We start from the raw sequence: 18,833 nt of genomic DNA on the forward strand, positions 1-18,833 counted from the left end.
AACTAATAAATTAAGTTTAAAAATCTTAAAATATATATAATCTCAATGTTATTTAAAAATTAATTTAATTATAAACTACATTGGCGCAATTAGGTGTCCTAATGTTAAATATTTATTAATTCCCTAATACATATCAGAATTGAATTGAAATTGCTGTAGAACAGTTCAGTCTTTCTATTAATTTCTTGAATATTAAGAAAAATATTTCTTTTTTTGGCATTATGTAGTTCTTAATCAAATGACGATTTGCTTTCAAAATCACATTTATATATTTTAATCTAAGCTATTCAACACGATTATTATTACCTCCCCACATACCGGTTTGATTACCGGTACCAGTTGTCCACTGACCAGCTGCAGAATTTGGTTGGGAAGATGTAGGAGCACCAGACCACATATTCGATGAATCAGCAGGTTCGTCATCTTCACCCCAAGTTCCACCAATGTTTGTTGCTGGTGTATGACCCCAAGGTGTTTTAGCCTGCTGTTGAGGTGGAGGTTGACCACCGTTTCTCAAATTGGCTTCCCATAAATCAGTACCATTGTTTACTGGTGTCTTCCACATTGGAACTCCATCTTTTGACATACTAGGTTCTGGAGAAGTTGGGACATCCCAGTTTGTGTCTTGGTTCACATTCTGCTACATCAGAGAGAGAAAAACACAAAGTTAGCATGGTATAGTACACAAATATCAAACGCAAGTACATGAAATTGTCAAAAAAAGGAACAAATTTTTATAATCTATAAAGTATGCCAATTCAGAAAAAGATAAAAGTTAAACATTGAAACATAACTATATTGGTATGTAGATGAACTATAACTTTATTTAAAATGAAAAGAAAATATTTTAATAACGCGATTAAGTAATATAAATGTTTTAAATGATACATTTATGGGTACAGTAATAACTTATATAGTAGCAAAGATACTCACACAGCCCCAACCATCTTGACTAAAAAGTGCTTCCCTCACTGTATTCAACTGTTCTAATTGTTGTTTCGTTGAAGGATTATTGTTTGCAGGCGTATTACTACTGTTTACAGATCCCTGAACCTGATTATTTGATTGATTGTTATTGTTATTGGAGTTTGACTGCTGTTGTTGCTGCTGCTGCTGCTGTTGTTGTTGGGCTGAAGTATTATTATTTTGAACAGAAGAATTTTGACTCGGTCCCCCAGGATTATTAGATTTTCCCTGTGACCACTGATTACTGCTTTGACCACCCTGACTTGTTCCACTTGATTGAGAAGTTGGTGGACCTGACTGTTGATTTGATTGCTGATTTGGATTGTTTACCTTATTCACATTACCTGAAAAATAATTACCCAACCAAACATGTATAAATAGATATATTAATACAAATTTTATACTCCGTCATGAAGCTTATTTCCTGTGTTCAATAATAAAGCATAAAATAAAAACGTGTATTTACTGCATTTTTTATATATAATTCTTAGAAATAAGCTATTTTCCAATGCCTTGTTTTTGGTGTGTTCATACATGAACAGAATGAAAGAAGTAAAGAGAAAATGTATTATGATCTTTTTATATTTAAAAATTTAGATTGTTAGTTCAGATATAATTTTGATTTTATAGCATCGAGGATAAAATTATTATTAGTAATACAATTGAAAATATTTTATACTGAATATTACAAGTGAAAAGATAGAAAAAGTACTATAACTGTTAATTATTATATAAAGTTACTATAATTAAGAATTATTTATAAAATCATGTAAGCATTAGTTATAACTTTAATGTTATTTAATATGAAAAATATAAATGCCCACCTGGAATATTTTGTCCACCAAGAGGTCCTTGATTTTGATTCGAATTTGGATTCCCAGCAACAGACCTGTTCACACTATTTCCAGTCCAATTGCCAGGTGCTCCGCTATTTCCAGAAGGATTTCCAGAATTTCCACCCCAACCCGATTGATTGTTATTGTTATTATTTGTAGTACTAGTTTGCGTAGAGCCCCAATTTGTAGATCCACCGCTATTCAATGAACTTTCACCACCGCCAGCCAATCTTAGAATGCCAGGAATCCCCCATCTTTTCTTATACCCCAAATTGAACTCATCAAGATCGCAAAGCGGTCCGAAAAGAAGCGTTAATACGCGCTTAAGATTAGCTCTATGAACTTGTAAGATGTCTTTGGAAACTCCAACGGACGCTGCCATGAGATTCCTTGCACAATCAATAAGATGAGTTCTATTCATATTATTTGCGTTGTTGATTTCCTCTTTCTCTGAGAGACTAGAACTTGGACATTTTCTACGGAAATTTTCTTCCGACGGTGCAGAAACAGTAGAATTTCCATTAGAGTGTCGTTTATCCTTTGATCGAAGAGTTTTAGATTTTTTTAATTGATTGCAATTACATAAGTTTACTACAATGGCATCTGTCTTCATTGCATTAGAAGCCTCGCTGTCCATAAACTGGACAGTTTGAAACGTCGAACTGGTTAGAGTGAATTGCTTAGGATTTATCAGACTTTCTGTGAATACGTTCTCAACATTAAATCCGATATCTTGGTGTACTTTGTATAACATCTCATTAAATTGATACAAATCACAGAGATTTCTTGAAGAAATTTTTCCATTCATTACACCAGTAAAAGCTTGATACTTCAGCTTCGTTCGTTTAAGTAAACTAGAGCACGATGCCTTAATAGAAACATTTCCTTCTATTGACTCGTGCAAATTTTGGCAATAATAGTTTCTCTCAAAACCGCAAATACAAAATACTCTCGTTCGAGTATTATAACGCTCGTCATTGAAATAGACAGCAGTTTGAGATTTGATCCTTTCCAGTTCATTATTGTTAATATTTTCACCAATGTTTCGGCATGTAATTTGTTCGTTAAAAGAACCGAAACATTTCGAAGAACTCTCTTTGTCTTCTCCTTCTGGAAGAGAATCATTGTGATATTCCATTAAACAGTTTGGTAAACTGTCATAAAATTTGTGAGGAGTGTGCATTTGGTCGGGCCATAATATCTCGAAGTAGTTCGGCCGAGATCCAGGTACACCGATTATTCGGGATGCAGATTGGCGTGTAAGCGTCATCGTAGGCTTGCAGGTAGTCATAGTAGGAATGTAGAGAGCGAACTCGTCTTGGTTCTCCCCCTTAACCCTAAACCTATCCCCTATAGTAGACTTAGAAAGAGACTTAACAAACTCAGGGCCAAGACGCGTATACGACCCTGAGTACCTATAGCTCGCGAAATAAGTGCCCGAAGGCTCGTTAGACTTAACATTATCCTGAAATGAAAGAGCACCAACAGTAATTGTTGCCACGTTACTAATACCATTAATTACCCAGGACAACATCTCCACCGTCTTTTCCTTTAAGTTCAAAATTAATATTTTTAAGGTTCTTATTAATAACCAAGCGTTTAGATGTTTTTTCTTCAGAAGTTCTGAATACAATCTTCTAAAGATTTTTAACAGGAACACATAGTTCATATTTTGCGTAAGACTTCTCATAGAGGTAAAAATTTCACTGTTCAACTTTCTTAAAACCATTGAGTGTAACAATGTCTTGAAATTTTGCTTTTCCGAAGCTGAAATCTTATAATGTATTTCCCTAAACGTTTTAAAGTGGTTACCCTTCTTTAAAATCATGTTTTTACAATTTATCGTTGTTGCTGTTGTTGTTGATGATGATAACAATGATACTGTTGACGAATTCTTCGGAAAAGTTATTATTTTATTAGAAATGAAAATTTTATGACTCGCCTTTCCGGAATCATCGAAAAGGCTCGTATTCTTTGAATTTCTCTTCTTCAGTATCATAAAATCATCTACCTTACAGGTCAATATCGTCTCATTTGCTTCCGCAAAAATACTTAAGGACTGGACATTGAGATGTGTCCCTTTGTAGCTAGTCTCGTGGCTCGGTATTCCCTTCCACGTAATACTAAAATCGCAAATCACCTTACAGCTAAGTTTAACCACATAAAGCTTATGATCTAACGAGAGTGGAACACATGCGCGTTGCGTCAGCTCGCTCGCGACCAGGTCGAGCCACGGAGGAGAGGATTGTGCGCGTTTCGGCGCGTTACTCAATGGGAGAGGTCGCGGAGGCTGGTCGGTTAGCTCGTTTCCGGGAACGATAAGCGTAATGGAAGAACTGGTGGCCATGTTTTCTCCTTTCTTAATCGAACTTAATTCTTCATCCGACGACCTATCGTTTATTACATTTATCTTATTCAGCGTTACGAAATTTACAGACGGCTTTAATATTTTTGTATAATTTTCATCAATTTTCGTTAGATTAATATTATTGTTTATAAACAATATATCATCCGACATAACATTTTTCAATATTTCCTCTCGTTTCTCGTCGACTTCCATAAAAGAAGAATCTATTATGGACGAAGATTTGATGTTGATATTTGGAAAAAATTTGTTCAACAGAATGCATAGAGGTTTCATCGATATCTCAAACGAAACGGAGTTGCTTCCGAAACATTGTTTCAACTCTCTTGGGTCTTTTTTCATAAATTTCAATAGCTTCTCGATGATTCCCAAATAAAACAAATAACGAGATTCGTACTTCGAAAATAGGCATATCAATAAAAATTGTACAATTCTCAGATTAATCGTGGTTAAGAAAATATCCTCAAGTGTTAAATCACGCGACGCACACTTGGCATAAATTTTTACGCTTTTAGAATTAACTTTAAGAAAAAATAATTCAACCGAGTCTTGATTTTTAAATTGCAATTCATGCTTCGAACAGCTTATACCCTTTAAAACAAGTTTAATTATCGTTAAATGCGTCGAAAAGAATTTCACCAATGATTCTGCGAGTTCGAAATTAATTTGAGTCCAATAGCATTCATCTTGAAGTATGAAATAACTCGATAAAAATTTCTGTGAAATGTTTGGCATTTTAAAATTAAATTCAATCGGAGAATGTTTGGTTTCGATAATTAGATCATCGCTCGATAAAATCATTTTCGTAATTCTAAAGTATTCATCCTGCGATTCCGAAAAAAACCATCTTCGTAACGATAAACCGTCGAAAAAAGAGTTCGTTAAGAATCTGAATGGATTCAAACGGGTTCTTAGTCTCATTGCAATCGCACCACCGTCCATTTCAACGCGGAGGAAATAATGGTTACTGGTTGAGCTGAGCAATATCACAGACTTGTAGTTATCGTTATTATTACTTAGGAGGCTAGAATTAGACTTAATATTATTGTATTTGCCCGGATGAAGGCAGGATCCTAGTAAGGAGTAATTGTCAAGAGAGTCGAGAGAGAAGTGGCCTGACGAGGGGCGATCAGACTTGGGTATCCTAACTAGGCTAGGTACCCCTTCATCGATTGCGCACTTATCTCCTGTTAATCGTAGATTTACGCTTATACTTAGTACCCTAATGTTTAGTACGCTAAAGCTAGTCTTATTATCACTTAATGTCTTAGACATAGACTTAGAGTTATTGGCGGAGCTGCCCGGTTTGTGGTTGCCGGACGAGCCCGGTTGTTTTCTTTTTGTTGTTGTATTAACTGTTTTTTTTCGATCGTCTTGATGATTATGTTCCGCTCGATTTGAGCGATTATTTAGTTTAGGATTATTATTATTATTACTATTATTATTACTATTATTATTATTAATATTATTATTATTATTATTAGTATTATTATTATCGTAAGTTAGAAGATGATTTTTTGTTAGGTGTGTTGTGGTTGACGACGCCACTGACTGGCAGGTCGAGCTTCGACTGGTCAAGATAAACTTGCCTGAAACACGAAACAATATCATGAAAAATACAATCGATAAAACATTTTTTAATATTATTATAACATTCATATTCAAAACATTTCTCAAATACATCATCATGTAGTATTAACGATTTTTGTTACATTAAGAGGATACATCACAATAAACGCCCTGGAAGCATAAGCTTTGTTCAAGTGACAAATAAGTGAAATAAAGAACCTTCAAACCCTTTTTTGTATCTAAAACAGTGCAAGTTTAATAATACTTCTTTTTTAAATGTTTTAACATCTGAGTAATAACTAGTGACGAAACAATTCTATACAAAGGTATTACAATTATTATTATAACGTTTGAATAAAGAAAACTAATTTCTTCCAAAGAAGCTAAAAATTCAATTTCCTCTCAAAATCTTGAAAAAGATTAAAATTGAAAATAAAAAGGAATTAATTGTTCATCACACTATGGAATTGATATCTATGACATGTCTCTAGTAGATATAGGTTATGTACCGTTAATTTTTGCTGGTAAGGCTGCAAGCAAGTGACACTAATGGTCATCAAAGCAAAGTCGGAGGCAAAATATCGATAAGAGTACGGGCATATAAATTCGGATTCTAATAGCCTTATGAAAAGTTTCCAAAATTTCTCTTAGCGTGTTCCATATGAACGGCATTATTCACACTATTTTATAATATTTATATAATATTTATTTACATTTATAATATTTATATTATATCAACTATAAAATAGATTGAATAATGCAATTATACACATAGCAGTAGCCCGCACCTTATTACATCAAAACAATTTTAATTTCACGTCTACGTATCTATGAAAATTTGTTTCTAACGACAATTTAAAAATACTCAGCAAATATTTGCAACATCGTGAAACACATGCTTATACAGTTTCCGCTGTTACAGATTTTTGGATTCTTTTAAGTTTGTAAAATACCCTACCATGAAGCTCTCAACACGACTCGTGCTTGTCGAATTCTATCTACTCGTGCAGCTTGAAAAATGCTACGAGTAAGGAACTCCATTTTTTAATTGGACTACGTTGTTCAAAACAATGTAGTTTCTACCGTAACACAATGCAAACAACTGAAACTTATTTCGATTATATTTTTAACTATAATAAGAAATTTCTCGCAATATTAATATCTGTCTTTTTTTTTCAGTTTTTGCTAGCAGGATGCAATTCGTACCTTTTCTGTACTTCCTTTAGCCTTTGCATTAACCGCTTGAAGTTGCAGCGCATCCAATTTTCAGCATCGATTGATCACAGCGCTTATGAAAAATTCATAAATCAAAAACTTTTACTAATTACAATATCGTTATCAAAAATGCAAATACAACGAATATTACTAAACAAAACTTTTCAAAATAGATCACCAATAACTACTCTTATGTAATTGCTTAAAACTCTTTTTTTAAATCTTTCTTTCTATTTTTTAAAATCTTATGTAATTTTTTAAATCTTTCCGAATCAACAATTTTTTAATTATTCTATCTTTAATAAGAAAAAAGAAAATTCTCTTGTGAAATGCTCTCGAGAAAAACCCTTGAAATTATATCTTGCTACAAAACAAACGAGAAGTTAGATTCGAATTCGAATTCGAATTCGAAATGAAGCACACAGTTGCACGAAATTTTCAAATTTCTTTAAATAGCTAAAGAAGTACCTTTTTGTTGTAATGTTAAAAATATACTTTAAGAAACAGGAAAAAATTCGAATGTTTACATTTTAACTGTGATATATCCTCTTAAATGTATAGTCTGAAACAAAATTGGACACATAGCATAAATAAATTCAATTCGTTAGATTATAACACGTGAACGTGTTTTTTAATCACAGCAAAGAATATAATAAATTATTGTAAATCATTTATCTGCATATATAAAATACACATTACGTAACGCTGAAATACCAAAACTATGTGCATTTTTATATACATAGCTGTGTTAGAATCACACATTAAATAAGCAATAGTAAAAAATAATGAAAAATTTTTTATCCAATAAACATATGCTCAGTTTCACCTTTTTTTCCCTTTTTTTTTTTTTAAAAAAAGATAACCTCAAATATTGACAAATGATTTATCACACTCGAGCCATTTTTATGAACCTCTATATCGTTTCATTCTCATATCTCAGCTTTAACAATAGTTCATAATATTAAACATAATCTTATAAATCTAATAGAAAATTACTCATTCAGTGCTTCTCACTATTTCGTTTTTCTATTGATTTGAAATTCTGAAGTACATTATACAATGATCCATCTAAAATTAATTAAAGTAACATTTCTCTCTTTCAGTGCATTCGGAGAACAGAGAACACTACGAAATAAAACATATTATTGCTGTTACTAGTACATAATCTACAAGAACGTTTTCCACGAATGGAAGCTTTTATGCGACTCATTCTTAGATGTTATCGCTACAAGATAAAACAAGTTCAAAAAGAAAAAAATAAAGATAAACAGATTTGATACGACTTGCTTATTTTTCTAGTTCGCTCTTAACACGTTGCGTACGGGTGACGAGATATCTCGATTTCAGGTTTCTTCGACTCAATCGATGATTTAAAGAATTAAAAATAGATTTTCTTGTTACGTTACCAGGATAACGAAGTCTCGCGTTATTCTTATTTTAATATGTGAATATAATACCAAATGCGAATTAAAAAGGTGCATATATGCATCGTATTAAGTGTTTTTGGATCGCCCAAAAATGTGCCGGCCCTGAAAGCGCGTTGCGCGACCAGAGTGTCGTACGCAATATGTTAAGAGGGTATTCTTTGTAATCCAGCTTAAAAAAATCGATTTCTTTTTTTACATTTTTTCGAAGTATGTTTTCGAAAGTGTGTAAAAGGATTTATTTGAATTCGTAAAATTAGTAAATTCGTGAAGTTATAGATGTTTAAAGCGCAGCGTATAGCGCATTCAAACGCATTTTTCTCGAAACCATATTTTTTGAACCGGCTGACAGGATATCTCGCGTTTTAGTTGATCGAGTGAGTTGAAATTTGGAGATCTTCAAACCATGGATTTCAAAATCTGATGCTTCTTCTATTTTTGTTTACCACCCAAAGGACGAAAAGAAAAATCGATATTTAAATTTCAAATTTTTTTTTAATTTTCGAAATTTCTTTGTTTTGATGGTTCATGCTATAGACGTATTTATAATAATTAAGATGCTTTCGGTTTTTTCATTTCAGATAATCAGATAATCAGATGGTCCGGAATCATATCAGCCATTCGAACTTATGTTTTTAAAAACATAATTTACCCAAGGCTATATAATTCCCACAATTTTCAATAATTTCGTTAAAAAAAAATTGGAAATATTCTTTAAGTATAAATAAATTTGTGCATACCAAAACGTATTATGGTTTCTTTAGAAAAATGCCCCAAAGAAATCGATTTTTATTGGCCAGATTACAAGAATATCTCCTTAACACGTTGGCTGCCGCGCGAATTTTACGTGACTTGCCCAAGGCGCTAACATGAATTTTTCATTATGCGATGCATATTATGTTGAAATATTATTTACAGCACTTAAGTTTAGTTGTATAAACTTGTTTTATGCATTTTTCGTGGCATTAATTTCTTCAAAGCATTACAGAAACAATGGTATTATTTAGAAATTTATAAGTATCGATGTTTACCCTAATTATGTATTTTAACTATTGGTCGTGTCGCCGGTCACCGGTGGCTCCCACGGCGCTGTAGCCAAGTCGAGTGCCGGTCACCGGTGACTCCCACGGCAGCCAACGTGTTAAAGAAATTCTTCTTTAAATATAAATTATTATTAAAATATAACCCATTTTTAGAATATTCCGATTAAGACTACTTAAATTATCAAAATGGGACTATATACATCCATGTGTAAGCCAAAAATATCTTTCATGCAAGAATAGTTAATAATCGTTAAGAAATAGGCTGCAGTATATGTATTGATCAATATACATATAGTTATTTAAGACAATTCAATAAAGAAAAAAAAGACAGAAATATTATTAATATATATGATTGTGCACATACTAGATAAAGAATACAAAAATTTGTCAAAGAAATAACATGTTAATGAAATGGTTAATTTTTTGCTAAAATTTAATTTAAAAAGAAAGAGAAAGGAAAATAAAGACCTTAACATAAAAGAAAATTAAAGAAATTAAAGAAAATGTTGGATATGTACATAAATTAAATATCAAGCCAATTAGTTCTTGCAAAATCCTGTCGAAGAGTTAAGAAATATGGTGTCAAATAAACGTGGTAAATAAATATGGTCTTTAAGATTTCGATTAACAGCAATAATGTTATTGTTGTATCCATACATCTTACATAAATAACCTTTTTCTTTTTTTAGCTCAAAATACTCGATATACTGCAAATTGTATGAGTCTCTTTTATCTGATCAAACACCCGTTGTTTTCAGTGTCACAAATATTGCTTAAATTTATTATTCAATTTAAGATGCATAAAATTATATTAATTCCTTTATTGAATATGCAGTCTTTTATCCTATAGAACATAAATCCTTTATTCAATATTATTCATATTATATTCTATTTCCCTATGTCTACGAAACGTGTTTGTATATAAATTTCAGAAGTAAAACGTAAAACACTAACAAATGATTTCAAACGATTCAAACGAACAGTTTGAGAGCATATTTCTAAAATCCTAATCGGAAGATCGATCTTTCCAGATATTTTACATCCACTAGCAAAAATTTCCAGTTGCATAGACTTTTTACATTATACAGGGCAATTCGAGTGATTCTGCTTACTAATGGACTCAAAAGACAGTACTGCTTAAGCAAAACACCTTAACCCTCGAAATTTTGCAGCTCACACATAGACCCACGCAAATGTAGTCGCAGCAGACATTCGTCAGATTATCTTATGTATAAGGACACAGGGCTCCTGCCACGATATTTTAGCTAATGAGCCCTGTGTGACCCAATCATTTGAAAATGATATTACAAAGTTATGACTAATATTGGGTATAAGCACGTGACAATTAAAGGAAAACGATATAATAAGTGCTGTTTACTTACCTAAAAAATTGCTAAATTAATATCTAACGTCAACGTTCCCAGATTTTACAATATGATACATTAAATCACTTCATGTTATGAATTATTATTTATATTTTGTGAATAAGTTGAAACATAATATCAAGGCATATACTCAACTAAATGCAAAATACAATTTGAAACGATTCCATTCTTCTTCCAAATAATTTCATCTGATTTGAATTTTTAAATTTGTTTACTTAACATCTTCATAAAGGAAGAGGAAATAATCAACTGCAAATTGAAAAGCTGTACTGACCAGTTTGAAATTGTTATATTTTTAGAATACAACCACTATACATAGACAATTTAATTTCAAAATGAGTCCCGGATCATTGTCTTATTGAATCATCCATGCTATTTCTTTGCTATCGAAGCAGTCCTTTGAGAGTTGAAAATTCATCAAATATTTTGCCACGTGACTTTGGTACTATATATGTTATTGCATATGTTTAATATATAAATTACTCTCCTCCACGTCTCAAGATAACTGTGAAGACTCAGTCAGACAGACTCATCCAGCTGCAGTTCTTTATTCTTATTAATCAATTTAACATTGCTGGGAAATCATTGATAATCTTAGTTTTACAATTTTGTAGGTATATATGAAATAATAAACAGCGCTTATTTGTTTCCTTTTACTTACACTGCCAATTATTAGTCAAAATTCTTTTCAATACCATTATTGGAATATGATTGGAGAAATCCATTTAGCCAGAAATTTGTGCACACCGCTGTGGGTAAACCTCATAGAACAAAAGATAATAATGAAGGGAAAGTGCTTTTGTTACTTGTGTATGGAACAAAGTATCGACTAGTGTTCCTGTATTAGAATCAAGAAAAAGAATCTTGATTATATCCGCAACCTCGCTTCAATTTTGGTCATACTTTCATCCGCTGAAAAAATTCAGGTAAAGAGTTTAGAATTTGATATTGTTACAAATTTAGTACAGTCAAGTCTCCTACAACGCGGTTTCCTTATAACACGTTTTTCGTACAAGAACATTCCAATAACTTGACAAATTTATGGCAGCATTTATTCGATGTGTTAAATTAATAAAACAATGTAATTGTGGTATCTTCAATGTACGAACCACGTGATAAGAATGTCGGAATTAGGAGTGTTTGAGAATAAAACATTTGTTTTAGAAATAAGTATAAATAAGAAGAAATATGGAATAACTTTGATGGATAAGAGAACTTATGATTTTAACACTTTACCGACCGCTAGCGATTCAACAGCACAAGCACATCCGACCGGCCGCTCAGCCGCAGATTCTCCTTGGCGCCCCCCATACAAAAATGGGGAGCTTACAAAGTAACGCGACTGATACAACTGAGCAACGTACCTCAATACTAAATAACAAATTACTGTTCATATAATGATAATGACTGTTCATCGCCATGACAACCGATTAATAGGCTACATAGCTCGATAAGCGTCGGTGAAAAAAGCCGATTAATAGGCTATCGGTCGGTAGGTGTCGGCGACAAAAAGTCGAATAATAGGTTACCAGTCGGTAAAGTGTTAAAATAGTCAGTAGTCAGTCGAGAGCTAGAGTTAGAGTTCCAGAGTTGTGAGTTGTGTAGTCGAGAGTCAGAAGTTCGAGTAGTTTCAATTTGTAAGGGGGGTTTACTAATATTCAACAAGAACTCTAATACTCTTTCCTAAAAACTGTCTCTCATTAACTCCTCTCAAAGCACTGTCTAGAAACTGTCTCGGAACTGTCTCATACGCTTGCACCCTTACTTAAAGTCAAAACTGTAAGGGGGTTTTACTAAGCGAGGGCTAGGTCACAAGTCTAACTCTCGGTGGCCGATTCGATATTCTTATTTTCGCTATGAGGTAGTCATAGTTTCGTCTCTCACGTAAACTGTCTCTCAAAGAACTGTCTCAGCACTGTCTAAGAACTGTCCCGGAACTGTCCCCGTACGCTTCTCGACCTACACTTTCAAGAATGGGCCTCCTTTGTTCATTGATCGCGGATCAAGCGGATCGCCGCTTCGATTTGAAACTCCGGTTATCATTGCTACGTGTCATTGCTCCTCACCACGTCACCTTATCGGTAACCGGAGCTCGCCTAATCTCATATATTCTTACAAGTTATAGTCAGAATAAAGTCTAGTCAGAGATTTGCTAGTAACGATTTCGCCTCGAGTATTTCAATTAAACCACCCTCGACCGTGACCATCTTTTACGTATGTACATTGCAAATGACGAATCATGTTGCCAGTAATATATTGAAATACCGATTCAAAAATAACCCTTCTTGTTTACATATATCTCGTACATCCGACTTTTTAGTTAAAGAAGAGTAGGGGGGTTCGAAGATTTTCTGCTATAAAGCTGATGATGTTTTTTTAAGCAGTAAATAAGAAATAGTATAATAATTGACACGTAAAATTATTTGATTTCGATACCTCGCACATCGTTACATTATCTTAAATTTGACATATTAATTACTATCGATCTTCGAAATTTTATTAAATGACGACTGAAGGGCGTCTCTCGAGTGTAAAGAGTTAATATATTGAATAAGTTAAAACCATTCGAAATATTTTCATGTAATAATGTTATTGTAATATTTCCTGAATGTTTCCTGAATATTTCTCTTGAACGTATTCAAAAACAGCCATTCTTGGCTTTACATTCGAATAATCTCAAACATTTTAGATAAAATACAAGTATACTTAATTCTTTTCAACATTATATAAAGCAAATCACGTAATTGTGATAGATTATAATTTTTAATCAGTGAAATATAGAAAGATTAACACAAAAGAAAATTAAATGATATAAAGAAATCTATTATCTTATGTTTTCACTGTTTCCAAAAATGCAATTGCATTAAAAGATATACTTTTTTAATCCAACCATTCTGTATGTAAATTGTATTACATATTATATATTGAATCGTATATTTCAATTATAAAATATATTTCAAGTATAATATACAATTAATATTTCTATATACGGAACAAGCAGAGCTCTGGTTAGACACAAAAAAAAAGAAAAAATTATTACCGTTATACGGCGTATTTCTTTCAATCTAATAAACATAAGAATATCTCGTATGCCGTTGAAAAGAAATGGTTACTATGACAATAAGTACAGGAAGATACACTGTGTAGAGTAAATAACTTTTTGTATATATATATTGAAGAGAATTAAAAGAAAGAGTTCAAAGTCAACCTATTTTTTTAAACTGTACATTATATACCTTATTTATCGTATTCGTAACTCGACAATATATATTAAAATGAGGTTAGGTGTGTTACATATGTGTACTCATTGCTGTTGGAAGATATAACAGATTTCGAATTAATGAAATCCCAAGCACTAAGCCAATGCGACTTATAAGTTACCGATTAGTTATTCAAGTCCACTACACATTTGCAATGTCATCTAGTCCTACGATTCACGTTGATCTTAATTCTTAGGATTTCATTAGTTCAAGATCTACTACTACACATGGAATTAATTAACTTATATGACACACCATTGAAATTGTCACAAATAAACAAAGTCACATTATGAATAAAAATATATCGATATTCTATTGGAAAAAATTAAGTTAGCCTTAAAATCTTCCCATATTGTATATCCAAAAAAATTATTTTTGTCACACAATGTCCCTATTTATATCAAACTATTTTCATAATAATAATTTTTCGTATGTAGCTTCAACCGTCTATAAGATATTTTTGCGTTTTTAATTAAAAAATGTATATACCACTGGATTACGAAAAGTGCAACAGTTACAACCGATCTCATTTGCGCAACCCATCCTATACAAAGTTCAATAGACGAATTGGGAATACATATATGGTAGTCTACAAAACGGTCAACCGTTTGAATTCGCAACAGTCGGTAACAGTTTCATACGTACAGGCTAATACACTGACATAGAAGAACATAATGAATTTAGACGAACGGTTAAAATAACCGTTACCTAGTTTCATACTGCTTGTACATTTGTCTTTTACTAAAACTTCTACTAAATCTTATGTACATAAAATATAATAAAATATTAGAACAAATTTTGAATATAATAAATATACTTTCATCAAATATATATATTCATATTCATATACTGTTATCCTGTCTCATTTTAAAAGATTACGGAGTGTGATAACTTATAATGTTCTACATAGAGTAACACTATATGTATATACATCACACTGCTATGTTATTTCATTTCTAAATTTTTTTTATAATTTTTTAAATTTATTAATCCAGTATAAATCAAGAGATATTATAAATATTGTGATTAATTGAATTTTTGTTTTTTGTTCTTTCAATGTGGGCTGAATGATTTTTATTATTTCTTATAATCAGGTTCATATTATTATAATTAATAAAAACCTAAAGCATACAACAATAATATTACTGTATGAAAGTCAACATTCATTACCATTCATTACCATTAAAATAATAAATAAAGCTTTGATGTATTAATGTATCACTAGTGAAATTGGACAACACAGTTTTGACTAACCAGTACGTTATACGCAAAATAATATTTGATATACCAATACATAATTCGTTGTAAACAGAATAAAACTATTTCTAATATTTTAATGGAAAATATTTCACATAAAACTTCATTGTTATAAAATAGTAAAATATTGCTACAAGAAAAACTTTTTGCAAATTTCCTTCTCAGAAATCAAGGTCATTTTATACTTTTTGAATGGTACCATACATTTTTTATTAACAGCTTTAGAATACATTTAATAAACAAATGCAGTAACATAAATTATAGGATATCAATTCGTCATTTATATAATTAATTTCATAATATATTTGCTGCATAAAACAATGACTTTTACATTTAGAGTTAAAAAAATTGTCAGAATGTAGCACAACAGGATTTATAATTACAAAAACAAAAAAATTTCTAAGAGAAAACTATCTACGAGAAAAAAATTATTGATACTACAAATTTATTCTGCAAAAAGTTAATAAAAAATTAAAAGTTAATATTATTTACTAGTAAAAAATACAATTTTTTAATTTAAGTTCAACAATTTAAATGCAATATTTGAAACCCTCTACAGAGAAAATATTGCTCCTACGGGATAATAAACGTTATATTTTGTTAATTATCTTGTAAAAAATACTAGCTAATTGAAATTAATTTAGAAGCAAATTCAAAATTGTATTATATTAATGGCATTACAATTTATAGGCATACATATTACAAGTATATAAAATTAATTTGAAAGTGAAAATATATCTGTTTTATATTGGCCTAATGTAAATATAATTCACAATATTTAAAAAAATAATGAAGTTAATATATTTTACTAATAATATGTATATGTATATTGTATAATGCTTATCTTTTTAATCATATTATGTTTGATATGCATCAAAAATTTCTTTTATTAGCAACAGCCATAAATATAGAACTATGTAAACATAAAACAAATACAAATGTGAAAAGATATAAAATGAAAAAAAAAAGTAATCAAATATATTAAAACTCTTTGCATTCGAAGATTTTTCGCTATAAAGACACAATATAACAATTCCAAGCTTTTCTTATATTTTTCTAAGGTTGACGATGTTATTTATTCTAAAATAGAAAAAGAAAATCTCGTGTATTCCACTTCAATATTTCACATGTACTTCGAATCTAGTTATTGCCGCATATTCATTACTTAAGTTTTAAGGTTTTAAAACGAACGATGACCGAGAGTCACTACTCGAGTACAAAGGGTTAAAAAATTCATATTTTATGGGACAATTGTTATAAATTTATAAAAATATAATATAACTGATATAAAAGATATTGAAGTTAATAAGAACTTCTTTTCTAATTTTATAAAGATTAACAACAGTTCTCATTCACAAGCAAAAGTAATAGATTTATATGTCTTAATACCAGGTTGTGATGAGGAAAAAAGAATTTATCCCGAATAAATAATAACTAAATAACTAAACAAAATCCTAAAAATTATTTGCTACTCTAATATCTTTAATAGTATTCCTATTTAATTAGTAAGAAATAGTCAACATTCAATTAACATAATTAAATTTTTATAAATATTCTGTATATGTAAAAAATGATAAGTGAATGAGGAAACTGTAAACTGAAACTAAAGGAAACTGAAATTTTTCTACACAACTGTAAGTTCCAACTTCCAATGCTTGTGTTTCTTGTCTCTATTTTGCAATAAATATGGATTTAAGTTCTTATTTATAATTAAAAGACATATGACTAAAAATTGCAGATTACTTGAGCGTATATATATATATATATATATAGTGTGTCCAAAAAGGTTGAGATCAAACTTGGACTATACGTTATTGAGATCAAATTGATGAAAAAAGTTCATATAAATTTATGTCTGAAAATGGTTTATTAAGAAGATATGAGATAAAGATATTAATGATTTTTTGTGAAACTTTTAAGAAATGTTCGAAAATTCAAAAAAAGAAAAAAGAGAAAAAAAATTCCTTATTGAGAATGTGTACTATGTATACGATTCTCTACAATGAATTGTAAGACGAATTTTGTCCATAAATTTTGTCCGTTTACATAAATTTTCTTCATTTATTTTACCTCAGTAACACATAGTTTCAGTTTGGTTCCAACCTTTTTGGACAACCCGTATATATGTACTTCCTTTATCATTTAATCATGTAGAAAAAATTCTGCAAAAATCTCACATTTTTATCAAAACTTTGTATTAAGATAAAGATACATAGCAATTACAAATAGTGATTTTACAAGCACAGAAAAGTTTGAACCATACCGTATTACTATGATTACATGATATTACATGATAATAAAATGTAGTTACTTAATTATCATTATTGTTATTTTTTTTTCTAATTTTATGATTCTGTCCACCATGTATAATTTTTTCTTAATTATAAATCATTGTATCATTTATTTACTTAAGATGTCTTAAACCTTAACTCTAAATAAAATTTTGTATTTTATAACAATCCTATTTGTTATAAACATAATATCAAAACTTCTCTAATATCTGACTTTATCTGCTAAAAAATTACAATCATTAAACAATAAATTTGTACATGTTATATATGCAGTTTGCATTTCTTACATGTATTGTTAAACCATAATCTATGAATTCTATGTCATAAATCATAATTTACGGGTATAAGATCAAATAACCAAAATACATTATATCATATCATCAAAATCATCATCTCATGTACTATTAGAATAATGAAAGCAAAATATATGTATGTTCCTATTTAAGAAATTACACAGTAACTTCAATTACTCATTAAATAACAATACTTTAACAATATTTTGTTGGGGCAATATATTCTCCATCTGATATTAATAAGTGTTTATTTGAAGTTCATTTTGATTATGTTATTGGAAGTAGATCAAATATTATGATAATTATATTGTAGGCTAAGATAGGCATTTTTAGTGCACAAAAAGTAACTTATAAAATTCACTACAAGGTTACATCTGTTTAATATATAAGTTAATGTATATAAAATAAAACAATTCTGTAAGAAATTTTTCTGATGCACTGTTTTATTACAAACATATGTTAATTAATTAACATTATAAAGAGCATGTGTATAAGAACATGGATCATAACAAACAAAGAGAAAAAAGAAATAATGTATAAAAATGAAGTAGTAAAGTATACTAAGAAAAATATCATACAATCAAGCCTGCAAAATTATGGACTAAATAACAAAAAATGAAAAATATGGAAATCATACTACTGAATTTATAAAATTAAGAATGTTACAGATGCCACAGAGCATATGGTATATTTTTATTTTGCTAGTTCGACTATTTTGTTTCATTCTAGAAATTAAGAAATCATTTCTTATATGGCATAGTATATGTATATGTATGTTTATGTATGTATATGTATGTGTATGTTTATGTATGTATATGTATGTGTATGTTTATGTATGTATATGTATATGTATGTATATGTATGTATATGTGTGTGTGTGTGTGTGTGTGTGTGTGTGTGTGTGTGTGTGTGTGTGTGTAACGTTCATA

At 30.3% G+C, this 18,833-nt stretch overlaps 1 protein-coding gene and 1 long non-coding RNA gene across 2 annotated transcripts in view; both read right to left on the reverse strand.

Annotated features, from left to right (window-relative positions):
* Nucleotides 1-18,833, reverse strand: part of gw (trinucleotide repeat containing adaptor protein gawky) — a 49,804-nt gene that overhangs the window by 13,390 nt on the left and 17,581 nt on the right. Inside the window, exons 6-10 of the mRNA XM_017900546.1 lie at nt 5,672-5,756; nt 5,072-5,416; nt 1,791-3,376; nt 934-1,310; nt 307-640 (exon numbers count right to left, since the gene is read on the reverse strand). Of these exons, the coding sequence (XP_017756035.1) occupies nt 307-640; nt 934-1,310; nt 1,791-3,376; nt 5,072-5,416; nt 5,672-5,756 (2,727 nt within the window). The remainder of the gene's footprint in view (nt 1-306; nt 641-933; nt 1,311-1,790; nt 3,377-5,071; nt 5,417-5,671; nt 5,757-18,833) is intronic.
* On the reverse strand, nt 11,150-12,142 carry LOC108547854 (uncharacterized). The gene is made up of 3 exons (XR_001890229.1): nt 12,044-12,142; nt 11,465-11,715; nt 11,150-11,377 (listed from the first exon to the last, which is right to left on the reverse strand). It is a non-coding gene; the product is annotated as an uncharacterized LOC108547854 (long non-coding RNA).

The sequence above is a fragment of the Eufriesea mexicana genome, unplaced genomic scaffold (assembly GCF_001483705.2).
Source record: "Eufriesea mexicana isolate 0111107269 unplaced genomic scaffold, ASM148370v2 scaffold1303, whole genome shotgun sequence".
NCBI lineage: Eukaryota > Metazoa > Arthropoda > Insecta > Hymenoptera > Apidae > Eufriesea > Eufriesea mexicana.